Genomic DNA, 26,542 nt, shown 5'->3' on the forward strand with positions numbered 1-26,542 from the left:
CATTTTCTATGTCGCTTATCCTCACAAGGGTTGGGGTATGCTGGAGCCTATCCCAGCTAACTTCCGGCAAGAGGCGGTGTACACCCTGGACTGGTGGCCAGCCAATCACAGGGCACATATAGACAATCAACCATTCCCACCCACATTCATACCTATTTGGAGAACATTTTACTGTGTCTTTTAATTGTAATTATTTGCATAATTGTGAATGTAAAACAAATCTCCAATGATTTATGTTTTCTTATGGTATTTCTAACCACACATCACTGCTGGAAGCAAATACACCTTTACTACAAATATACTAAAGGTGTTCTGCTTTGAAAGAATGTTTTGTAGAAGATATGTTAAGATAATTTCATTTAATTCAAAGAAGGCCATCTTAAAAAAAACACAATCTTATGAGAATAGCGGTGTTGGTGGTAGCTTAACTCATGTAAATATTACTTATAAATTGCTCCAAATGAAGTAAGGGAAAACTAGTTCAACAATCCTTAAAAGAGAGTATATTTATATTGATTTTTAAGTAGATTCAAAGGTAGTTTTGAGTAAAAATTTACTAGCTAAGAGAGTACCTTTTGTGTCTAAGACAGTAAATCTCCAGTTAGAGTATTTCTTAAAAAAAAAAAAAGATCCTCGCTGCCAAGTAATTTTACTTGAATATTTCCAAAGTAAATGTTACTTAGGAATTGTGCGTTCAAATTGTTACCTAGCTTTTCTCAAGTAAATGTCACTCCAAATGTTTTTCAGTGCATTACATGTTAGCATTCAGACCCATGTTGTTGTTTCATGTTATGTTTTCATGTTGAAATAAATGTGGGACCTTTCTAATTTGTATTGTTCCCATTGGTTGTATTTTATGCTTCGCTGTGTATTTGTTTGTACATTTAGGACCGACACACACAAACATACTATGTACAGCATAGATATTTATAACAATTATATCCATACAGCACACACGCTAGAAAACTTCCAACTGGTTGTTTTTAAGACATGCACGCTAGTGAAAGGACACCACAAATGATATCAAATTAATGATCCATTCTAGATGATTGCACGAGGCGGTGGCTTATTGACCTGCTAGTCTATCACATTGGCTTGGTTGGAATAATAATAATATAACACAGCAAATTACACGCACAAACCAAATAAAGCTTGAACCCCATCACAAAGAAAATGCACACAGCATGCATGGAAAACCAAGCAAGGAGACCACAAGTTCAGCGTCTGGTCTTGGTGTAAACGGAGCAGTACGCCTTGTCCACCTTCGGACAGAAGCGCTTAGTGTGGGCTTTCGGTCCTGTAGCGCCGCACAGAGGGCACACGTACTGCCGCAGGTACGGACACACAACATCTCCCGAGAGGTCCTTCAGCCAATGAGACTTGTAGACCAACTCGCACTCCCCGTTACGTTTGCAGAAACTGCACATCATGCTCTCGGGCGTCTTCAGATGCTTCTTCCGGCTTTTCAGCCCTCTTTCTGCGGGAGCATCCAGCAGATTGCCACCTGGTGCATGACGGAGGAACTGTTTTGTGCATTGGGTCGGATCATCTGCTACACAGTTCGTCTGACGCTCGCTTTTTTCCGGGAGAGCGTTGACGTGCAGCCGAGGAAAAGACGCAACGAAAGAGCCCAGTTGTGAAGGAATCGGCTGCTCTAAAGGAGCCGGAGTTGACGGGTTCCGACTCACGATCTTTCGAACTGCATCCGACAAGCCCAAGTAGTCCCTCCAGGGCTGGAACGTTGCGCCGTCCGGTTCCATTTGAGAGGTGTCCTTCAGTGTAACTTCGTGTCCAAGTGTTTGTCTAGTGACTAGTCGGACAACGTACATGGTCTAAACTGTTTCACTTGTTTTAGCAAACAAGCCTTTAAAAAAAGAACAAATAAAACCGGGACTGCACGGCGCCCAAGTCTTTGATTGTTAATTGGGGACAAGAAGTGTGGGTGAGGAGCAACAACAAGAACACGCGCAAGACGCGCGCACTTGCTTCCTTCAAAAGTGTCCTCCAATTGGGCACAATCTCTGACCACGTGTTTTTCCTCCGCCTACTTAAAAAGCAACCAATAATTACTAGGGGTGGGCGGGTCCTGCCATAGCTAAAATTTACATACCAAGAGCGCCATCGGTATCGTGTTGGTACCACCGCGACGAAACGATGTTCAGTTCTCCTTTTCATTTTCACAAAAATGTTATCTGCGTTTATTATTGAGCAGTTTTGGTTACCTTTTCTTTATTTAGCTGAAACATTTCATACAATAATAAATGGTAGAGGCTGCGCCGCGTAGATGCACAGGCCTCCCATCTCTGTGTGGAGTTTGCATTTTCTCCCCATGCATGCGTGGCTTTTCTCCGGGTACCTCCCCCATTCCAAAAACATGCATAAACATAACTGGCCACACCAAATTGTCCATAGGTATGAATGTGGGTGGGAATGGTTGTTTGTCTATGTGTGCCCTGTGATTGGCTGGCCACCAGTCCACTGTGGACCTGGACTCTCACCCGAAGACAGCTGGGATAGGCTCCAGCTACCCTCGTGAGGATAAGCGGCACAATAAAATGGTAAAATAAAAATAGGGGTGCCCGTCGGCCGCGGGTCTGCTGGAGCCTGTCTCAGCTGTCATTGGGTGAGATGCAAACTAAAAAGCTGGATCTCAGATCCCAGAACAGGAAGTGGAAAGCCCAGGAAGAGATCCACATGGAATGATCTTGAACTCTCATGGTTTCTGAACTAAACGAAGGGCGACTGAACGACTGAAGTGTGGAAGAAGGACAAAACGACTAACACAAAAAATACATAGTGAAAGTAACATTTTATTATGAATATATAAAGTCAGCTTTTAAAATGAGCAGTCCAGAAGTGTAGCTTGACTTGCGTTCATCGTTGCCATCCCATCTTCACATCCCTCTGATTGCTTTTCTCCATCTTGGGCACTGTAACGCCACAAATTTGACACTCAGCGTACGGTCCTACTCTCCCTACTGATCAGCCATCATGCTACCAGTTCTTACTACGGAGCGGCTGATGTCGACATAACCGAAACGGAAACTGGCCATTGCTTGCACGTCCACTTCTGTTTGTTCTCTGACAGAAAACATCCCAATTCCAAGTCATAATTGGAGAGAAAACATGTCAATTAGGAGAAAGTCCAAGTTGAAATGATGAGATGAGAATGCCATGTGACCAAGCCTTCTGTGAAGGCAGCGCCACTTTCTCATAAGTAATTTGAAGCTCTCTCAAATATATGACTTCTCTCGTAATTTAGACTTTTCATCTCATAATTGGGACTTTTTACGTCAATTTTGACTTTGCATCTCACAATTGGTTTCTTTTAATTTGGACTATTCTCTTATAATTCTGACTTTCCCATCTCAAAATTATTACGTTTTATCTCATAATTTCCACTTTTTATGTCATAATAGGACTTGGCATCGAAAGCAGACAATTTTGGCACATAAATGTTATGTCAAAATGGACGTGAGTGGAACGTTTAAGTAATAACCATGCAGGCTGGGCCACTTAAGCAGGTTTCACTGCATTGATGCACCATGCCTTTTTTAATACGCTGTTGGTGTTTCTACTTGCACGCAATACATGTAGCCATCCAATGAAAGGTGCTACCTGCATGGGCATGACAGCCCGAGGGCAGCGTAGAGCTGAGGGGTGCTGGCTGTTGCAAGTCTTCTACGATGGAGGCCTGAAACAAGATGGCAGCCCTCAGGGCTGGACTTGGTAGAAGATGGAGAAATGGGCACACATCCGGATAAGCCGGGACTCCCCAAACCTGAGAAACCAAATACAAGGGATTTTGACCACAGTGTGCTCCGAGAAGGTTGAATGGCCCAACCCCGTTAATAGGTGCGGTATTCTGATGCTGATGAGGCTAAAAACTGGATGTCATCCAAACCTGTGATACAAATATGATGCCAAAATTGTGCATGTCATGCTTTGCATGTGGCTAGATGGTTGTACGGGGAGTACCTTAGCAAGTGGAATGGATGGAAACAGACCAGACCAGAGGGTTTGCACCATTGCTTACAAAATGAACGGTTTCATCTGAGAAGTACTCACTGTGAAGCGTGCAATCATGTTTGTTTCCATGTACTTCCTGAGTGCCACATAAATAGAGCTGCTTCAAGAGAGACCCCTTCTGTTGCTCAAAGTCAAGACGCTGTCGACACAACAAGAGTAGTGAGAGACAAATCCAAACTTTTGATCACACTTTCAACTCACTTCACGACTTAAGCGTATGGCGGCGTCTGTGAAGGACTGCCTCTCCCTCTCGAAAGTCCGCTTCTGATGTTCGAGCTCCGCCCGGCGCACTTTGAGACGCTCCCACTCCTCTAAGTAGTAAGAGTCGGCCAACTCAGAGGGAAGGTGAGACACAAGACTGTCCTGCAGAGCGGACAAAAACCACCATGTTGTCACTGGACTATAGAGACTAGATTACAGCAGACCTACCAGAGAACCATGAAAATCCACCACTAATTGATTTGCCCATCCAAAATACCTGCAGCATTTGCTGTTGTAGTCTGACAAGGTCTTGGCTCTCTTTCAGTTCCGCATGCAGCTGAGACAGGAGTTTGTCGTGGTCAGTCCCAAAATCCGTGTGGCCTGCGCCCGAGCCGAGAAGACAACCAGAGGGTTGGTAGAGTCAGGAGGGATCAACTTGATCTGCTCTCTCATCGAGTCAAGGATGTGTTCAATGTCGCCACCCTCGCTTCGCAGTTCAGCCAGCTTTCTCTGCACCCGCTTCCACCTTTCAACCACACCGCCGGTCACGTGATCACCGAGCGCCGCTTCAGCTTGAGTTAAGCTTTTGTCATCATTTGGGAATTCACCCTCAGCATCCTGAAAGTTTGACAATGTCTAAAAACACAAAAAGGATGACTTGGAATATGGTAATATTATGCCTTCATAAGAGGAGGAACATTGAGGTGGTATAGCAGTTTCTTGGTTTTCATTACATTTGAATATTATTGCCAAAAACCCATCAAGTATTCCGGTGTTCACACACCAACCAAACTAACGGTTACAAGCAACCCCGCTTAGAGTCAAAAAAAGCTGATTCAGTTTTTAACAGATCCTTTGGCCTGCACATGGTTTCAGGTTTATGATGGCCTTGAATAGTACAGTACAGTACAGCCTGTTAAGTACATAGAATGATACTGCTCTGTCCATCAGTTCAAGTCAAATAGTAAACACCAACACATAACGATTTATAAATAGAAATGATGGAAATTGTCAAAAAGTTATCCTCCCATTCAGTGTGGAAGTGGTAAAAATGTTTTGCATCCCAGTCCTGGTAATTCACCAACCGTGGTAGGGTCTGCAAGCAATGAACCATGATAAACGAGATATGACTGTGTGTGTAAACAGTCCATCTGTGCATATTTCCTGTTACCGCTGCTGCTTTCCATTGCTAGGAGCTTCCCAATGCGTGTTTTAGTTGTGTGGATGCGGATATGACCATGATCTGGCTGTGCTGGATGCTTCTCATTTGCTCACCTGCTCCATGTCCACTCTGAGGGTGTGAAGTAAGGTGGTGATGCTGTGCCGCAGCTTCATGGCCTCCCGCAGCTCTGCTTCTCTGCGGTCCAGCATCAAACGCAGCGCTGCTTCCTCCTGCCTAACCAATGGTTTCTTCCATTAGTATAAATTGGAGCTTTTGGACTTTACCGTGTAAGACGATCCGAGCAACTTCACTTGGCAGTAGACCAGGACGACTTCACTGGCTTCGCCCTCTTGCCTCCGCCCCCCAGTGGAAAGTTTAACACCTCAATGGCTGCGGAGAGAACGGAATGGTGATGTGATATCTGCCACAGCGATCTGACTGATCATCTCACAGTGGCCTCTCTCCTTGTGTCTGTCAGTCAGCCGCTCCTTCATCCTGTGGCTCTGCTGCTCTCTGCGTTTGAGCTCCGCTTCCTGCTGATTCCACCTCAGCTGCAAATGGGCGGTCTGGCCAGGCCAATACCAGCAGAGTCAGCGGCCAGGTGGGAAGCCGTCCACAAAAGATGCGTCTTACTTTGGTGCGTTCGCACTTGAGCATGTCCTGAAGTCTGACCACATGCTCATCCATCTCTTTCAGTTGTTCCTGCAAGACGAGACTTTAGCCATCCATCTACTTCCTGCGTTGTACTTGTACTCACTCGAAGGGAGTCGGCTTGGTAATGGTACTCTGACGAAGAAATGCTTTGATGAAAGATTTGACTTAAGGGGCTTGCGTTGCTCGGTAGGTGGGCGTCTGAAAAAGGACGATTCATGACAGAAGTGACTTTCCAATACCACATTACCATGGACGTTATTATAGGGCTACGGCATTTATGTCTTAGCCTTTTTATACGTGCACACGTGAGCAGAACAACAACATGGGAGAGGCCCAGCATTGGCCTAAAAGTGCAGACACCAGGAATATTGATACTAAAACACAAAGCTTGCACACTATATATGCAGTCATGCTTGATAAGTTGGTGACTTGTGAATTTTCTTATAAATACCAAGTGGTTTTTATAAACCCGATCCCAACAACGGATTTAAACATATTTTATAGCTTTTTCGCAAGGGAGGCAACTCCCACTAATTGATGTCACTGTTGCAGCAATCTCAGGCCATAAGAACCGCCACTAGGTAGCAGCAGTGCATTTGATAAGCCTGGGCAGGCCCATTTCATGTAGAGTGCAGGTTAGCGTTCTAACAATCGTACCCATGTAGTTCAGTTCAGAATGTCAACATTTTAAATAGTTAATTAGCCTTTTTGTGTTTATGTTGCTATAGTTGTTTAGATATTTCCGCTGTCACAAAAGTGAAAGTTATGTCTGAAATGGGAAGAAATGTTCTCCCTTTTCAGTCAGGAACTGCCATATTCCTGACACTCACTACAGCTGATTACTAAAGAATGGTAAAATGTCGAGAAGTCTTTTTCTTGTTGAAAGACGGGCATCTAGTGTTTCTGTTGGTGGTTCTATGTTTAGATAGCCATAGGACACAATAGTGTGTGTGCCTTGAAAGATGTGGCTGGCACTGGAGGGGATGTCTTTGGAAAAACTGCTGGGAGTGAATTAGTGAATTAGGGGTCATTGTGCCTGTTGGGAGAGCTGCATTACCTGAAAACTCCTGCTGCTTTCCAGCCCCCATCTGGGAAAATCTCAATGCCATCTGGAGGTCACGTTGTAGTAAGCAAGTTAGTCATGTTTCATCATAAACTATGAATTCAATAGTTCATGATGAATTCTGAAAACGCAGCCATTAGAACAGTGAAAAGGTATCACTTCAGCTGTGTGGCTTTACCTGAGCAGTGTGGGCGGGGCCTTCCAGGTGTTAGCAATTATGTTCATTTACAGCCAGCGCTCCGATGGCGAAACCCACAAATTGCTACCTCTTATATCGAAGTAAAACTGTCAACTTTTTAGATATAAAGACACACCCGACACAAATGGAGTTAGGTGTTAGTCTTCATGTAATTACACTAGCATCATATATATGCCATATGTACGATACTAGTTTTTATACTACTAGTAGTAAGACTGGTAGTACAACTAAACAATACTGTATGTATATCAACGGTGTACAAAATGCTGTGAGCATCTCGTTTTTAATTCTAAGAATAAACATGAACATTTCTAGGGCCACAATGAAAAGTGAAAGATACCACGTATAACTTACTTATCTTCTTTTGTGTCTGTTGTTATATGGGAGCCAGGCAACGATATTTCGTTGGCAATTTCACTACTGTGTTTTTGTGCAATGACAATAAAGGGAGTCTATGTCTAACTTGCCTATGTTGAACTACCGTGCTTGTACTGCATTACAGCAACACGCAATGTATACACGTACTGCACAGCCTGAACGGCCACGCGCACCGCGAAGCTGTGATTGGTCGGTTTTTCTTTACATCACTTCCGGTTATGCCTGCTTGCGGAAATATCAAATAGCCCACCAAAACAGAAACAACAGGGAAGGTTACAGAGCGAACTAGTTCGCAAATATGAATACTTACATTATAGGTTAATTTTATGTGAATGTCGCTTCAGTCACCATTGTTTATTACACCGTAGCTACATAAGTAGTCAAGAGCAGTCAAGAGCGTTGCGTTTGCCCTCGGGAAAACACTGCCCCTCGCGTGTTGGTGGGAAATTGCACGTCTTATGGTAAACATCTCCAGACGACTTTGCTGAAGGAAGATTCAGCTTGGCATTTATGTACAATGTACCAAAATGAACAGCAACAAAATCATCAACTGTTTCTGTAAGCTTGTGTAAGTTATCTGTGAATTAACACACATTATTTTTCATTGAAGTTCTGCTCTATTCCTGAAGGTAAGCATGTTTGCAGTATTTCTGTTATCATGGCCAAAGGAGGCCATTTCGTTACTGCTGTGTGTGGATTAGTTACCAAATAGCTGCTTTGACAAAAAGTGAAGAACGGCTCCCATGTCTTACATTTTGCAGTAAGTGACTCTCAGTGGACACAAAGTAATTAGAGCCAGTATAATCTGTTGCAAAAAAAAAGAAATAATATTTTCAATACCAACAGAGGTGATATTAAATCAACAGTATGACACAGTCACGTTCTCAACATCAAATAGTACTATAACAAATGAATACCTCTGACGGTGTCACCCTAAAGTAGAGTCGGAGTAAATCATGTTTAAAAAAAGCACTGACAACCTGTACTTTCTAATAAGATCAAGAGTTGTATCAGAGATGAGTATTTTATAATGCTCAAAGTGTATGAAAGAGACATTTAATTTCTAAAAAGATTGTTGTCAGTAGCAAAGATAAAGAAAATAAAGGCAGTAAAATATTTCATTGCATGACCTAAAACGGTGAAGATGTACAAGCATTTTCAAAATAGCCGAGTTGAGCAAAGTGATGGAAAATCATTGTAAGGCATTGTGTGCTTTAAAGAGAGTAACTTCCATCCAGGTCTGTACCATTTGGTAGAATGGCTCCAAATAAAATATATGAAAACACACTTCATAAATACTCTGGTCACAAGTCCAATTGTTTGTCAGTATGTTTCTCGTGGAAGAGGGTTTCTTTTCCTCCGCTGCAGTCTACACATTTTATAATGTTAGCAAATCAAGAAACTCTGAATATGAACAACACAAGGGTGCTTTCGTGACTATTTGGTTTGTGTTGGCAAACAGACGTCCTCCTGAAAAACTAAGAGTCGTGTGGTCCAGGAGAGAGATGGCAGATCTACAGAGTCAAGTCAGAATGAAGACAGCCTTCATTGCAGAAATGCAGATTCTTCATGGCTGCTGCTGGCCTGAGTAAGGAAAACAAGTAGAAAGTAACCCATAATGAAAGTCCATACTTCAACTCATATAGCTGGTGTGTATATCCTAACCATGAATGTTTTTACTCTTTCACCCATATCGGTAGGGGTGGGGATGCCAGGGAAATCCACGTATCGGAAAGCTTACTGTGTACCAGCTGCGGCCATTTCCTATCAGTGAGCCACGCCTGTGCTTTAATGTTGTCAGTGAATGTAGAAGAATATAAGCAACACAGCCAATGTTGAGAGAATTAGCATTATAGCTAGAAGAATATCAGCAAATGTAAGCATCAGCAAACATGGCCATCAGAATATAAATATCAGCAAATGAAGCTAAAACAATATCAGCAAACGTAGCCAGACAAACATCAGCAAACCACATCATTAGAAGAATATCAGCAAACATAGCCAAAAGAGTATCAGCAAACCTAGCCAGAAGAAAATCAGCAAGTGTAGCCAATATTGTATCATCAAACAGCAAATGGCATAGATAGAAAAATATCAGCAAACATAGGCAAAAAATTATCAGAGAACATAGCAAGATCATAGCAACATAGCAAATGTAGCTACAAGAATGTCAGCAAACGTCGCCAAGAGTATCAGCAACCACAACCATATCAACAAAAGCGGCTAGAACAGGGGTGGGCAAACTACGGCCCGGGGGCCACATCCGGCCCGCCAAGTGTTTGAATACGGCCCGCCCAATCTTTCCAAAGTATTTCATTTAAACTCAACATACAACCTGGCATCATGGCCTGAGCCAACCTTTTGATGGTTTTATCAATTTCGTTTTTTGACATGGTCTGTTGTTTACAAAGTGCTCCTGAAAAAAGGGACACAAGCACATAATAATAATAATAATAATAATAATAATTATTATTATTATTAGATTATTATAATTATTATTAGAACTATTATGATTATTATAATTATTATATTAATGCTAATTATTATATTAATTATATATAATATTATTGTTATATTTGCATATTTTACATAATAATAATATAATTATTATTGTAATTTTATTGTAATTATTATAATATTTTATTATTTTTAAAATATTTAAATATAAATATAAAATGATAAATAATAATAGCAGATTGCATGACAATTTTACAGATACAATAATACCAGGTGGACTGTTACGTGTAAAATATATAGTCTGCCCCCCCGTAAATTTTGTCATATCAATGCGGCCCGCGAGTCAAAAAGTTTGCCCACCCCGGGGCTAGAAGATGATCAGCAAACACGATCAAAACAAAATCAACAAACACAGCAAAAGGAAGATCAGCAAACAATAGCTGCCTTCTCGCTCCCATTTACTGTTATTACTATACTATTACTATATTCTTTTGGTGTGACTGCGTAACCCGTTTTATTGAAGAAAGTGATTTCAAGCACTTCATAATCCTTCTACTAGCATCTACAAGCGGACTAATAAGGCGAGGCAATGGGCAAGGAGGAGGAGGACGTGTGCGGGACATCTCCTCTCAGCCTGGCTTTAGCTAGCGAGGTGTGCTGCCATTGTGCAGTAAAGATGGGGAAAGGGAACTACCATTAAATAAATTATTCAATAAACTCCTAATCATATTCAAATGGAATTATGATGAAATAATACATATTAAACTTACATAAATAACTTGGTAAAAAAATAAAATAAACTTATTACATCAATAAATACATGTATCTTATACTATACCCAAAATATGACAATAACAACACCTGATAGTCCAGCATCATACAGTGGTGAATGAACTTATATTGAATGTCAGTGTGTGCATGGTGCAGTAATAAATACTGCAATCAATGCAGTACTATAAGATCTATCACAGCGGAGTTCCCCAGCCTACCTCAGAAGAGGGAACAGGATTTTGGTGGTCTGAAGGGATTATCGCTGGAGGGGACACCCACCAGGAGAGGGTCTTTTGAGGCATTTTGGAGACAGAAATTCCTCAGCTCGGCAGCAGACTGGGACACCTGCAGAGGCAACGTTTGGACTTCGTGTAACTTGCAGAGAAACCTCCACAGACAATCATGACTTTTGTTGTGCGTCAACCAAACTGCTTTTCTCTGCGTCCACGTGACCAGCAACGAGTAGCAAGTGTGTTCGTCGCATCAAATTTCTACAACTTTGCCACACACACTAACACTTAAAAGGAGGCCACAAAGTGGAACATTAATTAAGGGAGACAAAAAACATTTATCTTCGCCATGCAGTACGGTGTTGGTCTCTTATGCATGATCACTAAACTAACACTAGATTATCTCCGCAATTTGATGTGTTAGACGTTGGCACCTTGATCCGACGGATACTGGCCTCTAACCGCAGCTGCTTGACGGCCCTCTGGGCGATGATTAAGTTGTTGCTGGCGTTGTTATTCGACATGACGACGGCCCTCGCCAAGAAAAGTTAGAGCTGCTTGGTGTACACGTCCACCACAGAGAGGAAATTGGTCCCAAACGCTCGAAACCCCTTCTTCCAATGGGAACAGTGAGTGTTGTATAGTCCCGCCTACTCTGGACTCCAACCCATTCTGGTTGGTTTATGATGTGGCGATCTACTCTTCTGAACCTACTCCAGAATTCAGAGTGCGTGCTCGGTATGAGCGATACAGCCAATTTTGGTAAATATTTTGGTGATCCAAAGTAAATACTGGGGAAGTGCTGCCGGTGCCGATACTCATACTTATGCTTTTTACTGGATTTTTTTCAAGATCGTGGAATTATTTGGTCATTTCGTCTTTAATTTGTTGATTGTGATTATAAACAGGACCAAACAAGGGTAAGTTAAAAAAATGTGAATGATGGGTCGCACGGTGAACAAGTGGTTAGCATGCAGGCCTCGCAGCTAGGAGATCTGGTTTCGATTCTCCGCTCAGGCATCTACGTGTGGAGTTTGGTTCTCTCCGTGCGTGGTTTCCCCCCACATTCCAAAAAACATGCATGCTAGGTTCCTAGCATCCTAATCGTCCATAGGTATCAATGTGAATGAATATATTTGCCCCGTGATTAGCTGGTGACCAGTCCAGGGTGTACCCCACCTCTCGCCCGAAGACAGCCGGGGTAGGTTCCAGCATAACCGTGACCCTAGTGAGGATAAGCGGTATAGAAAATGTATGGAATGAGAATGATTAAAACAACAAAATAATGCAATTATTCAATTTTGTTGCATACAGTAGAAAAAAAGGTCAACAGAGTAAAATAAGCAAAAACTACTATTGTCTAGTCCACCTGCGTCCAAGAAGTGCTCAGTGCTTAGTGGTCTCTTTTGCATTTCCATGCGGGCGGCCAATAATGAGGTTCCTCAGATCCTCACATCATTGACTGTTTGATATCATGTGTGTATGAGAACAGACAGAAGATGTTTATGTAGTATCATATACATCAGAGGTAGGGAACCTCTGGCTCGGGAGCCAGGTAAGGCTCTTTTGATGACTGTATCTGGCTCTCAAGCATTTCTTACCACAATAAAAATGTATTTTTGCTAACATTTTAAAGTAAACCATCACAGAAATGACTGTTAAAAATAATATTCAAAATCAACAACTTTCTTATGCATTTTAATTTGTTCATCTATATTCTGCTGCAATACGGCCAAACATATCTATCTTTCCTGATGATATTTTCCAGGTCAAACACCAAAACTTGATTATTACTGGGTAATGCTGTAGTCTACCTGGGTCATTGAGATGTCAAAAAAACATGTAAATGTAAACTTTCCTCCTTTAGTCAAATAGCTAAAGCTGCAGAACCAAGCCTTCTGACGAAGATGGCCAAAAGAATGAAATACGTCTACGGAGTACGGTGCAAAACTATGCAGGAGCAGAGGTTCTATTAATGGCAACAAGTATTTGATTTATTATTAGACACTGCGCTGCTCACGAAAGTGTGCTGGCCACACCCCATTGGCGTGGGGTAGTGTGCCTGGTCTACGTAATTAGAGCCCATTATCTCAAACTGGTGGTCTTACATAAAAATGCACACATTTTATTGCATTCAATGTTTAAAAAAAATGTGTATGGCTCTCACAGATACACATTTTAAAATATCTGGCCTTCATGGCTCTCTTCGCCAAAAAGGTTCATTATTAGATTAGATTCAACTTTATTGTTATTGCTCATGTCACTGGTACAGGGCAACAAAATGCAGTTAGCATCCAACCAGAAGTGCAATTTTATAAGTACCTTAGTAGTAAGTAAATGTAGAAAAATGGACAGATCTATGTACAAACTATAACAGGCTATGACTATAATACAGTGAGGATATGTACAGGGATATAAATGACTATAATATGGCTATTGCAGATTGTACAGATTATAAACAGTATGCACAGTATGGATGTGACAATATATAATATGTACAGTATTGCAATGAAGTGACTAGATTATGGCTATTGCAGATTATATAAATTATAAACAGTATGATCTATGAATGCTCAAGATATAACAGTAATATGTACAATAGTGCAATGAAGTAGTGCAATGAAGTGATTGGGGGGAGGGGGCATAGATCAGCGGGGGGATGTAAGCTGTGGAAGGAGTGGGCAATGGGGGGCAGAGTTCAACAAGGAGACAGCTGTTGGGAAAAAAGCTGTTCCTGAACCTGGTAGTTCTTGTTCGTAAGATCCTATAGTGCCTCCCTGAGGGTAGGAGGGCAAACGGTCTGTGCGGTGGGTGGTATGAGTCCTTAGCAATTTGTGATGCCCTCGTGAGACAACGCTTCCTGTAGATGTCCCCGATGCCAGGAAGTGGGGCTCTGGCAATGCGTTGGGCAGATTTCACTACTCTTGGCAATGCCTTCCGGTCCGCGACAGAGCAGTTCCCAAACCAGGCTGTGATGCAACTGGTTAGGATGCTCTCGATTGTGCATCTGTAAAAGTTCACCAGGATGTCTGAAGAGAAGTGGTTCTTCTACAGGGTCCTCAAGAAGAAGAGGCGCTGGTGAGCCTTCTTGACCAGGCTGGAGCAGTTGGTAGTCCAGGAGAGGTCCTGTGAGATATGGATCCCCAAGAATTTGAAGCTGGCCACATGCTCCACTGTCTCATCGTTGATGTAGATTGGTGGATGCATGGTAGAATTCTTCCTGAAGTCCACAATGAGTTCTTTTGTTTTTGTTGTGTTGAGTAGTAAGTTGTTGTCCTCGCACCACGCAGCCAGGCAGTCCACCTCCTTCCTATAGGCAGACTCATCGTTGTTGTTGATGAGGCCAATCACTGTAGTGTCGTCTGCAAACTTAATGATGGCATTGGAGCCATGTTTGGGTTTGCAGTCGTGGGTGAAGACAGAGTAGAGGAATGGGCTTAACACACAGCCTTGTGGTACTCCGGTGTTTATGGTGAGGGTGGAGGAGCAGTGGTGATCCAGCCGAACATGTTGCGGCCTGTTGGTCAGAAAGTCCAGTAACCAGTTGCAGACAGGAGCTGTGATGCCCAGGTCTGTGAGTTTGGCTACTAGCTTGGAGGGGATGACTGTATTGAATGCTGAGCTGAAGTCTATGAAGAGCATTCTGGCATATGTATCCTTATTGTCCAAGTGTGAGAGGACAGAGTGCAGTGCTGTGGAGACGGCCTCCTCTGTACTCCTGTTCTTACGGTAGGCAAATTGATGGGGGTCCAGGGTGGGGGGTAGGTAGGATTTGAGATGCGCCAGGACTAGTTGCTCCAAGCACTTGGAGATGATGGGGGCGAGCGCCACTGGACGGTAGTCATTTAGGCACGTTGGGGCGGAGTGTTTTGGTATTGGCACGATGGTAGTGGTTTTAAAGCAGGTTGGGACAATGGCCTGGGCCAAGGAAATAAGTCCGTCATGACCCCCGTCAGCTCACCAGCACATGCTCTGAGAACACAACCAGGGATGCCATCAGGTCCTGCAGCTTTGTGTCCGTTGATCTTGCGCAACACTGCTTCAACATCAGGAGTGGAAACTGTTAGTGGTTGGTGATCAGCTGTCCATTTTGCCTTTATTGCAGATGTGTGGTTGTCCTTCTCAAAGCGAGCATAGAAGTTGTTGAGCTCATCTAGGAAGGATGTGTCAGAGGGAGGGAAGGATGTGTCAGAGGGAGGGGGGGAGGGTTTGGTGGGTTTATGGTCTGTGATGACTCGGATGCCTTGCCACAGGCGTCGGGGGTTGGAGTTGGAGAAGTGCTCCTCAACCCTCAGCTTGTAGCAGTGCTTCGCCTGCTTGATGCCCCGTTTCAGGTTAGCCCTTGCTGTACTGTAGGCTTGTGCGTCTCCAGATCTGAAGGCGATGTTGCGGGCCTTCAGCAGTAGACGGACATCCTTGTTCATCCAGGGCCGCTGATTGGGGTACATGGTGATCCGTTTCTCTGTGGTGACGCCGTCAATGGTGGCAGAGATATGGTCCATTACAGAGGAAGCGTAGCGCTCGATGTCAGTATGGCAGTGAGTGGTTGCTGAGGTTACAAACATACTCCAGTCTGTGTGCTTGAACTGGTCCTGTAGCACAGAGTCTGTTCCCATAGGCCACACTTCTATGTTTATGTAATTGTGGGCATGGTAAAGGACAGGTGTTTACATTGTCTGCACGTCTATGTGTGCATGTGTGGAAGTACAGTACCTGACATTTGTACAACAAATGTTGTAGATGCAAAGCATTCCAGCCTGTTCCCATGCCATGTTTGTCTTGCAAACACTTGACTTACTGACAAAACCTGCAATCCACGCACTGTTGCCTCTCGCCGACCAGTGCAAATGCTGCAAGGGTTATTTGACATAATTCAGATCTCTTGCTCCAATGTAGTCGCTTAAAAATATCTGCCAATTCCGACATACAATTAGTAATTAAAGTTTTATTTAATAGGAACATCAATAAAACGTGGTTTAGGAAAAGAGCACTGCAGCTATCAACCCAGCAGAGGGCACTGTCTTACATGTTGATTCACTCATAAGTTTCCAGCAGGAATTTGCTTTGGTAAGACATGATGATGTTTAACTGCATATTATATAAGTACAATACTGTATACTGTATGCCTGTCATCATTTCTTAATCTGTATCTCTGAGTTTAAAATATAAAGTTTGTCCCTCATTCAACTTTTCACTCCAATAGCATGACTCTACTATCTTATCCCTGTTATTTACACTTTACACATACTGTACCCTGCTACTTTAGTACAGTGATTGCAATTCTGATATGGCCCAAAACCAATTCACAAAAATGACAAAGTAGATCAATAGATCAACAGTGGTGTCGGTTGGGAAGATCACAAGTTGTCTTCCTTCAAAGAGAGCATGTCAGAGGTTTAAAAACCACTGCCTTTGAGAGATGGATACTTCCAAGTGATTGGTCCAATGGTTAGTGGCTAGATTGGACTCAACGTTGAGACGGAGCATTGTGCTCTCCTTGTGCAGGACTACACATTGTTATTCGTCTAAGAGAATTCTGTATGGCGGCTCTGGCTTTGGTACCTTCCGTCCTGTCAATAAAATATATAGAATCATAAAATTAGTTCCTAGTTTTCATTCATCCATCCATTTTCTTTTGGTTATCTGTCCAACTAAAACAGTCCAACTAAGGAAACCCAGACTGTCCTGAGACGTTCTCAGGCCAGCTGCGAGGCGTAATCTCCACCGTGTCTTGGGTCTGCCCTTCAGTCTGAACATTTTCAGTATCCATAAAATCCATACAAAACACTGTTAATTAGTAACACTGTAACTATGCCAAGAGATGGCAAAAAAAAAAAACTATGTACACGTAACTTCACGTAACTGTTGTGTAACTTCATTACACAACAAACAATAACAACAAAACATACACACACAACAGGTTCTCACCGAGAGATGGACTGAGCTATACTTATTAAATAAAGCCCCACTCAAAGTCCATCAAATTTTTTAGGAGTGTGGCCACATGACTGTTGTTGCCTTTTTGTGGACCAGATTCCCTGTCTTCTTGGACAGCACCTTCCCCTGGCCGGTCTTGCTTCCCCTCTCGGGATTGATACCAATGAGGCGCCTAAAATGAAATAATAGATAGCACATAAGATATTAGGTGCGATAAGTAAAGATCATTTGCATGCATGTGCAGCTTTCTCATTGTTTACTAACTGTACAAGGGTCTATTTATTCCACATGAGACAGATGGCAGTTTAAATCAGATGTAAGGAGATATTGATTTCAATCTGGTATTTTCTGTTTTCTTTCTTTCTTTTACCAGCACGACCACATGCCACCGCTTTGATGTTGGGAGATAGGTGCAACAACTGTAACAGTAAAAGTTAATTTACAAGCATGGCTTTTAATAAATGACAATTTAATATTCCTGAATAGAGCTGGAAAGAGGGGTAACACTCTTTTCAAACAGAAAATTTACCTTTGAACAAACTCCAGTGTCCTTGCCGCTTCTTCTTGGTACTGCAGGTTGAACACATAGAAGGTTGCAAAAACTGCAGCAAGCCCTGTGATGAAGGATTTTTGGGCGTCTTCACACACTGGCTTTCGACGCTGATCATCCAATGGCCCAATGTGACTCCATCACCAGCAACTGATGTAAACAAATAAATTTTAATGGAAAACAAATATGGGCCCTATATGAGGATAAGAAGTTCACAGAAAAGGCCACCTCTTATACATACATACTGTTTTATTTAACAGTATATTTTGTGCAACTTCATGTTTGTGTGGCATTAGTTTATGCTTTCTGGACACATGTGATGTGAACGTTGACTTAACTGTAAATGTTTTGTCACAATGTCTAAAAGGGCATGAGACAGTTTTGCAATCAGTTATATGACTTGTTAGGTGCAAGAGAAGACCCCGGATATCATCACACTTTATACTATGACAGGTTACTAACATGACAGGTTAAATCTCCTGCATTATCCAGTTTAGTTACGTTCTTTACATATTTATGGCGATGAGAGTGAGAGCGAAAGGCTGAAAACTTTGAAAAAGTTCTTGTGCATTCAGGGAAACCACACTTGAAAGACGCATTGGGCAGACAACTATGAGTCCGCATGTGCCTGGCATATGCAAATGTGTTCCTGCAAGTTTTACCACATATATAGGAAGTTATCATGTTTTCACAACAGAATGATCTCAACTACACACAATCTTTAAAATACACTCAAGAAAAAAAGTAAACTTGTTAACTGTTAGCTACATATATTACAATAATGCACACCTGCCTCAAACAAGCCTCTCCCTAAACTGTTTTCTTTAAAAGAGTGAACTGGTCAAATAGAGCATTGTAGCCAGCAAATCAAATGTAAGTAATGGTTAAGTTAAGTAACTGTTTTAAGTAACCCCCCCAAAAAGCTAAACCTTTGTCCACACAGCTTTGCTAAATTAGCTAGTAGCGTTACGCTAGCTTGCGGCGCTAATGTTGATTAAACGTTTTAGGCACACACAAAAAAAAGCTTCCCTTAATAAAATGTTAATCCATCACAAAATCACATAATAGCATTATTCTGACTTCAGCAAGATATATTTACATTCTGGGGTGCAGGATGGATAATGATGATGCGCCGCGCAGTTGAGCGAGAAGGGGAGAAAGCAGTTGGTGGCGCCTCCTCAAGTGCTCCGTCCAGTTTGGTGCTTTCAGTTTAAGAGTCCGTGTGAAAACTAATTCTTCGTTTTCTAGTTATTGTTCCCTCGATCTCAAAATAAAACAACAGGGTTTTTAAATTGTATTTAATTTGTAATTTTGCTCAGATGAATAGGATTGAACAGACCCTAGACCAAGTCTTTATTTAAAGTTAACTGAAAAGAAAATAAATACTGTATTGTACCGTAAGATTATGGTAGCTTGCTGTAAAAAAACAAAATTAATACGGCTTTGTACCGTAAGATTTTACAGAAGCTTGCTGTTAATATTTTGTTGCTCAGAGGCGTTTGAATTTACAGTATTCAACTGTATTAATGGAGAACGGTACACTACTGTTCAAAATACCCTGTATTTTTACAGCCATTTGTTACAGTGTTCTCTTATCAAATTCAAATCATAAATGAGCTAAATGGCTTACTTTTTGAGCACTCATTCAATATTTACAATGTTTTATAGCACTATATATGATCATATGTGATATACATACGTATGTCATGATCTGTGTCGCTCTGCTGCCGCCTGCTGCCTCTTGTCTTTAGTGCACCCTAAGTGGCAGCAGACGCTCTCCTCCTGCACACTTGAACCCAATTTAGCTTGGGATGACATAAGATCCCTTGCTTCCACCTGCAAAACGCCAGATTGTCCGTCAAGTAACCTCCATGTTCCTTGTCTGCCTGTTGCACAGCCTCCATTGTTTGTCCCCTCGCTGTCTGGCTTTTATCTCGGTGTTTTTTGTTCCTTCGTTGTTTTCTGTTTTTGTGCCTCTCGCCCTGTTTTTCCAGTAGCCCTTTTGCTACTGTCGGCCCTGCAGCTCTCCGCCGCCACTCCACAGCCAGCCTCGGTGCCCCAAGTCACCACCGCGCCACTTGAGGCAAGCGCTCCGGCTTTCTGCTCACTGTTCTCACTGTGGTCCCATGTGTCACTGGACTTTGTCATAGGCTTCCCTCCGTCCAATGGCAACATGGTGATTCTGACGATGAACAGTCATGATTTTATATCAATTATACGTTTTTCTTGTACAGTTATAACTTTTTTTTACAAAGTTATTCTCTTAATATTTTGACTTGAATGATATTTTTAGAATAAAAAACAACAGAGGACACCAGTCCATCCAGAGTTTGGGTTTTTGTGTTCTTCAGTGATTGCTCATGGTAAGACAAGCTAATTTCACAGGCCATGGCTTTTAGACCTCTGGTTTAGAGGATCAAAAATACATTGTTAGGCTTTTCTAATGGATGCATCCATTAGTCATGTTTTTTCCCTCCAGTACTCTGTCTAAAAGTGTATTTTCATAGAAATAAAGGCAAACAAGCAGAACGTTTTCATCTTGAATGCTTTTATTATTATTTTGTGTTTGTTTAATCATCCATCAACTTTGATACCATTAATTAGCGAAAGTAATACTAATGTTATGTACATTATTACTGGATTTTTACTGGATATTACTGAATTACTGGAAGATATTTGTTGTTATTTACATTTTGTCCACACATAATCGATCCGTGGCTCAGATTAATAAAGATGACATGAAAGTTATGTTTTTCTTTATTTGGGTCATTTATTTAAAAATGACATTTTGTCACACTTTTTATGTTGTTGTAAAGGTTAACAGCCGTGTGAGGTTGGGGGGATGACAACTTAGGAAAGGTTTAAACCTCAGAAAGGTTTAAAAACCACTGCCTTCCTGAGAGACATACTTCCAAGTGATTGGTCCAACGGTGAGTGGCATGATTGGAGTAGACTTTGACACGGAGCGTTGTGCTCTCCTTGAGCAGGACTACACGGTGGCAAACGACAAGATAACATTACAACCAAGCGCACCAATGACAGACATAACATTGTTATTCATCTAACAGAATGCAGTACGCGACTCACCGGAATGCAAGAGTACCTCCTGCGGTCACACAGGCTGAGGCCGCAGTGGAGGTAAACATCTCGGTATTCTCCCTGAAGAAGGAAGAACAGGGCGGAGAAACGAGCTCGGAGGGATGAGCCGCTCTCAACCACAGACACTTGTTGGCGGTCAGTGGGACATCTAGTAAAGACGATGGTTAGCAGGTAGCTTGTTGTCATATTCACCCCAACTGAGCATAGACATACTTGTTCTGGATGAGGGAGTATCGTTCAGGATTATCAGGGTTGGATGAGTGAGAGGCGAAGCAGTCCTCCAAGACAACTGCCAAACTGGGATCTGTCTTGTCCACAGAGACCCCCACATATAATGGTGAGCCCACTGGAAGGACCACCACACCTGCCCCATAAGGATCTGTGTAGTCGGAATTCCGGAACAGGACCATGGCGGCTCTAGCTTTGCCACCTGAGCCGACAACGGCCCCTTCCGTCCTGTCAATAAAAGACACATATACACAAAGTCATCACACAGCGACTTAACACTCAAAAGGTACCAAGGAAATATACATTACGTGTAGCAATAGGAGTTGGAAACAACAAACAGCAGCTATTTTAACATCTACCCATAACGCAGTTCATTGGAGGACAAGCAACACACTGTATGGATGGTGCTGCAATGCAGCCTCTGTCCGCCAGAGGGAGCCTTGTGCAGAAAACCCAGAGAGAGGCTGACATCATTGCAGCGTCTCAATGAATGTGTTGCTCATATGCAATGCCTTTATATTTTTTCATTTATACTCGTATTGGTACATGTGTGGTGAATATTTCTGTGGTACACTTTTGGAGTGCAATGCTTCTGTGTGATGAGTGTTGTTCTCAGTACGTAAGTAAATTCATGACAAAAAACGACTTGCAAAGCAGGTGATCCAGGTGAAACTGCTAAATCTGTATTCCCAGCTTCCTTTTTCCATTCAAGAAGTGGAAAAAATTCCATCAATACCACTTATGAAGGTAGTACTCACACCAGGAATGGTCTGACGGCCACATTCAGTCTGCTGTCTGTGTTTAGGGGATAGACGCATGAGAAAGGAAGACCCACAGGGACAGAGAAGGAAGTGTTGCTTGCTGGATAAAGGAATAAGCTGTTGGAGTAGATGGCATGTGTGCTGTTGGTCTGAAAGACAAATAGTCATCATATGAAACATTTACATTTCATTGAAATGCAGCCTTCACTGATGATGGTGGATTTCTGTTTATGAGGAATATTCAAATTTCAAGCCTTACATCTTAAAAATGAGTATGCGTGGCACCGACAGGAGAAATATGAAATACTACTACTAAATGTCCAATGTTATTGTTTGCCTCGGACATGAAATCAAAATGCCAACAGTACTTGTGTGTCAAGGAGCTCAGGTTGTTTTTACCGTCAGCATGTTTCCACAGGCATTTGCCCGAGTGTCAGCTTCGTACCACACCATATCACCTTGCACCCTGACCCAGGAACAGTTGTGGACCGCCAGGTTGCCAGTGAGTGGGTCATAACCAGAGTTTGTTGTAACAACTGAATCCACGGCCACTTGGATTTTGTCCGAGCCACAAATAAGGCGAGATGGCCTGAGTGAAGAATCCGACGCTAAAGAAAATATAATGGGGGCGTTCATTTCCTTTCCTTTATGTAATATGTCCAAGTAGTATTAAATACCTGAAACTCACCTTCACAAACCACGCCGGCATCCTCATTGTGGTTACAGTTGTGGGATCCGATCCCTTGGTGCGCGCACTCACTGAGCTTCGATTCGTTGCCTGTGCATCGGACATTGTCCAACCAAATGGGTCCTCTGCCCGGTCCAAAGTGGGCACTATGTGGGGCCGACAGGGCCCTGCCACATCCCAACTGTCTACACACCACCCGAGCATGCTTCAGGTCCCAGATATCGTCACACACTGTTCCCCACTGTCCACGGTGGAAGATTTCCACTCTTCCGGCACAGCTGCTCCCTCCGTTAGCAAGACGGACCTCGCCCTCGTTTACTGAGGGGGATGTTGTTGTTGAGTGGCGATGGGTCGTGTCCATGGTTTGCTTGGTTGTTCTTGGACGAGTTGGAGCTCCAGATGTTTCCATGGCGGTGGTTGTTCTTGGACGACTTGGAGCTCCAGTCGTTGTTCTTGGACGAGTTGGTGCTCCAGTCGTTTCCAGGGCAGCGGTTGTCGCCATTGAGGTTTGTTCCGGTCCAGGTGTAAAAGAATCTGTTTCTTGTACCTCTGTGCACAAAAAATATATTTAGAAGTTTAATATTTGTGTCAACGAGTGATGTGATGCCATGTGATCATAAAGGCTGCCTTATGCTTCTATGTAGCCCCTCCCCTTTGATGCCATTGTCAACCCTGAAGTTGGGTGTTGGAGTTGAGGGTGTACAGTTGAGTTAACATAACATCAACCACCTGTTATTATTTGCATAAAAATGTATGTAGGATTTTTGTTTAGGTGGATGACACGATGCGTGGGCGGGTTTGGAGGGGGAGGAGCGAGCCGACACAGAAGCATAAACCAGGTTGATTGGTCATGTATTTGTTTCGGTGTCTCAGATAGAACAATACCTGCACAGTATGCGTAATGACACACAGAAGGCCTGACCAGTCTGTAGACGTAATAGCTGGAACCTGCTCTGGAGCACTGCTTGACGTGGATGCGTATTGAAGCGTGGACACTGCAGCACTCATTTCCCCAAGTATTGCATATCGAGCGACTTACAATTCCATTGGACTGAGTGGGATGGGGTTCATTTAGTGTCATGGTAATATGGGTTCCACATTTGAATCCATGAACACATCCCTCTGGAATACGTGCACTGTTTTCTCCCAGGAACAGACGATACCAGCCTTGCCACTCCACATTTTTGTCACACTTTACGTCAGATGGTACAAATCCCTTTTTTGTGGAACGCCACGCATCATGCAGGACAGTGTAGCTGTCACAGGGGTCGCCACAGCTGGTCTCGTTATTCCCAACGCAGTCCATGCCTGCTGGGCACATAGTGTCTCCACAACGGAACTGCACTGATGGTGAAGAAATGGCGGATGTGGAGAGTGAAGCAGGGATCAGGCATTCATAGGAGCCAGGTGTGTTCTGGCAAATCCAAGGTGCCATGCAAGGTGGGTGGGGGAGGGCGCATTCATCAACGTCCACACAGCCGCTGTCAGGTGCCCACTGATAACCTTGGCTACAGCATGAACCGTCGCTGCAGGTGAAGGGGTTGTAACAGGCGACACCATCACCCACTAAGCCATCTTTGCAGGCACATGACAATCTGCTGAAGGAGTCCACTCCTTCCTGTGACTCCTGGCATGTTGCATCATCATGGCACGCGTCACAGCTGGAAACAACTGACCCTAAAACAATACATCATTGTTCATTGTTCATGCAGCTTGTAGTTTTAAGCAGGCTCACACTGAATCTGTCGCGGCTCCGGAAACATTTGGCAAAATTGAAATCCCTGTAGTGGGCTCACACTAGCTCCGTGTGGTGCAGCTTAGTCTCCGACGGAAAGAATCCTTTTGGGGACTGACATTTTTTTTCAGACGCCAGAGCACTCTGTAGGACCTCGCCACTGCGTCTGCCGTAGTCAGCCAGACTGGATCGGACCCGGAACGGATAAAGTGTGAGCCCGGGTTTATGTCTTGTTTGTTTACCACAACAATTAATAAAACTGATTAAATGAAATATCAGTCAGTTATCATTAAAAACTTTGAAAAATCTGGCCTAAAATTGCAAGCAAAAATTTCAAGTTGATGAAAAACTCCCAACCTTTATTTTCCGTGTATGTATTAGCGATTCCGCACTGGCGACCCCACATGACAATTTTTGTCATTTGAGTTTACGGTTCCTTGTATCATACATTTGTCTCACCAAGACCAGTGCTGAAAACTTATTCTACTGATTGAACCTTAACCTGATGTACATTTTGATGACCTCAGACAGAAATGATTTCTCCATATTGTGTATTATTTCTTACGGAGTTAGTGACAAGAATGTTTGGTTGAAAGTCAAAGCGACGGTCCGTCATAGCATATCTGAGAGTCAAAAACATACCAGATGCTCTTGAAATGAGCTGCAAGAGCAAAAGCAGTACCATCCCTCTGGGCATTCCCATCTTGGAGCACAGGTAGGTAGAGTAGAATTCAACTGAGAAAAAAAAGGCACTTTAGAAGCTCCAACCATCACATCAACGTTACGCTGGATTGCATCATGCTTTTGCTGTGTTCTTCCTAAAACCAGACCCTGATGCCGACCTCCCTACCTTGACTTGGCACCCAGTCCAGGAGCTGGTCCCGATGTGAAGTCCAGACAGAGTGGCAGAGTTTATATAGGGCACGTTTGTGATGCAAATGGTCACGCCAAGCATTTATCACGCACATGAATGTCGACATGACAGCACTCCTTGTCTTTAAAGGTGACATATCCATTGAAATATTTCCTGGAAATAATACTCCAGCAAACAAAGGCCAGTCAGCTCCAGAGGATCAAACGAAATCAATGAATTCAACGTAATCACTCCAATGTGTCATTTGTTCAATAAAGTAACAATTGAAGGCATACATACAGTATAGACACTGTATGAAGATATTTATAAATACGTATATGGGATTATGACAATAAATAAGAGACATCTTGCAGAAAACCGGGAAAAATTATGGACAGTAAACTACCTTTTTTGGACATTAAAGGAAATAGGGTAGATGTTTCTGACAATGGGGGGCATTTTCTGAGAAATTAGGGAAAATCTGGGATTTTTGGTGTGTGTGTGTGTGTGCGTGTGTGAGTGTTCAGTTTTTTCCCACTGGCATTTCGATCACAACTTTTTCAACAGTAAAACATAACATGTTTACATAACATAAATGAAATATTGCATTACTATTAGGGATGTCAGATAATTATTGGCCCGATATATCGGTTGATATCAGTAAAGGATTTTTTTTCCTGATCATGAAAAGCGATATTAAAGAAATGCAGTATACAACACATACGTGTCCATTCCAACACAGGAGAGACACGTATGTCATGTTAGACAGACAGTTGGACAACACTGCCAAAAAAGCTAACATCAGACATCCCAAATTATGACAATATATTTATAATATGAGTGGATAATATGGCGTCAAACATTGACAACAGTTGACCATCATATCCTGTTGGGAAGGTTGGGACACCAAGTCGGTCTGTCAGGGTCAGTCCTTGGTTGGTTTGCCTCACATCTGTCTGGTCATACTTTTAGCGTCACAGCTGTGTGGAGTCCCCCAGGGTTCTGTTCTGGGGCCTGCACTGTTTATGCTGTATTTGCTTCCTTTGGGAACGATCATTCAATTGTTCTGTGATGTTTTTTATAATTTATATGCTGATGACATCCAGCTTTACTACTCCTTCAAGCCATCTGAGTTACACAAGTACTCCCTGAAAAGCTGCTTAGTAGAAATCAGGAACTGGTTGAGTGCTAACTCCCTGCAGCAAAACAAATGAAACAGAAACTTTGATTCTTGCCACTGATGACTCAATCCCAGGAATTCAGCTGTACTTGGGTGACTTGGGCCAGTCATCCAAGACATCCCTCAGAAATTTGGGGTTATCCTTGACATTGATATGTCACTAAAGCAGCACTACAAACAGCTGATGAGAAATTGCTTCTTTCAACTAAGAAAAATCTCCAAAGTCAGGAATATGGTGTCGTATGATGATTTGGAGCTAATCATTCATGCCTTTGTGTCTTCACTATTGCAATAGTCTTTTCTCTTGTCTAGGTAAGAAGGAGCTGTCTCGCCTACAATTGGTGCAAAATTCTGCAGCAAGGATTCT

General features: G+C 42.7%; 4 protein-coding genes and 1 long non-coding RNA gene across 5 annotated transcripts; all 5 read right to left on the reverse strand.

Moving 5' to 3' along the window:
• Positions 1-842: 842 nt before the first annotated feature.
• nanos3 (nanos homolog 3) lies at positions 843-1,803 on the reverse strand. Its single transcript, XM_058082367.2, has one exon. It carries the CDS (start codon positions 1,758-1,760, stop codon positions 1,218-1,220), a length of 543 nt encoding a protein of 180 aa, XP_057938350.2. The 5' UTR covers positions 1,761-1,803; the 3' UTR covers positions 843-1,217.
• A 990-nt stretch (positions 1,804-2,793) lies between these two features.
• On the reverse strand, positions 2,794-7,630 carry LOC131135925 (afadin- and alpha-actinin-binding protein). Its single transcript, XM_078793415.1, has 12 exons — positions 7,104-7,630; positions 6,150-6,244; positions 6,026-6,094; positions 5,844-5,958; positions 5,704-5,782; positions 5,506-5,626; positions 4,713-4,866; positions 4,508-4,611; positions 4,231-4,392; positions 4,069-4,168; positions 3,619-3,781; positions 2,794-2,930 (listed from the first exon to the last, which is right to left on the reverse strand). The coding sequence occupies exons 1-12, from the start codon at positions 7,153-7,155 to the stop codon at positions 2,837-2,839; spliced, it is 1,308 nt and encodes a 435-aa protein (XP_078649541.1). The 5' UTR covers positions 7,156-7,630; the 3' UTR covers positions 2,794-2,836.
• A 1,092-nt stretch (positions 7,631-8,722) lies between these two features.
• On the reverse strand, positions 8,723-11,768 carry LOC131135945 (guanine nucleotide-binding protein G(I)/G(S)/G(O) subunit gamma-10). Its single transcript, XM_058082377.2, has 3 exons — positions 11,579-11,768; positions 11,133-11,259; positions 8,723-9,270 (listed from the first exon to the last, which is right to left on the reverse strand). The coding sequence occupies exons 1-2, from the start codon at positions 11,666-11,668 to the stop codon at positions 11,134-11,136; spliced, it is 216 nt and encodes a 71-aa protein (XP_057938360.1). The 5' UTR covers positions 11,669-11,768; the 3' UTR covers positions 8,723-9,270; position 11,133.
• Positions 11,769-16,121: 4,353 nt separating this feature from the next.
• On the reverse strand, positions 16,122-19,193 carry LOC144899775 (uncharacterized). The gene is made up of 3 exons (XR_013628061.1): positions 18,731-19,193; positions 17,611-17,781; positions 16,122-17,253 (listed from the first exon to the last, which is right to left on the reverse strand). It is a non-coding gene; the product is annotated as an uncharacterized LOC144899775 (long non-coding RNA).
• A 1,008-nt stretch (positions 19,194-20,201) lies between these two features.
• On the reverse strand, positions 20,202-25,115 carry LOC131135914 (pancreatic secretory granule membrane major glycoprotein GP2). Its single transcript, XM_058082338.2, has 9 exons — positions 24,993-25,115; positions 24,785-24,877; positions 23,293-24,084; positions 22,408-22,956; positions 22,119-22,327; positions 21,717-21,868; positions 20,944-21,186; positions 20,719-20,878; positions 20,202-20,620 (listed from the first exon to the last, which is right to left on the reverse strand). The coding sequence occupies exons 1-9, from the start codon at positions 25,108-25,110 to the stop codon at positions 20,510-20,512; spliced, it is 2,427 nt and encodes an 808-aa protein (XP_057938321.2). The 5' UTR covers positions 25,111-25,115; the 3' UTR covers positions 20,202-20,509.
• Positions 25,116-26,542: the final 1,427 nt, after the last annotated feature.

The sequence above is a fragment of the Doryrhamphus excisus genome, linkage group LG9, assembly GCF_037039965.1.
Source record: "Doryrhamphus excisus strain RoL-2023G ecotype Guam linkage group LG9, RoL_Dexc_Guam_v1.1, whole genome shotgun sequence".
NCBI classification, from domain to species: Eukaryota; Metazoa; Chordata; class Actinopteri; order Syngnathiformes; family Syngnathidae; genus Doryrhamphus; species Doryrhamphus excisus.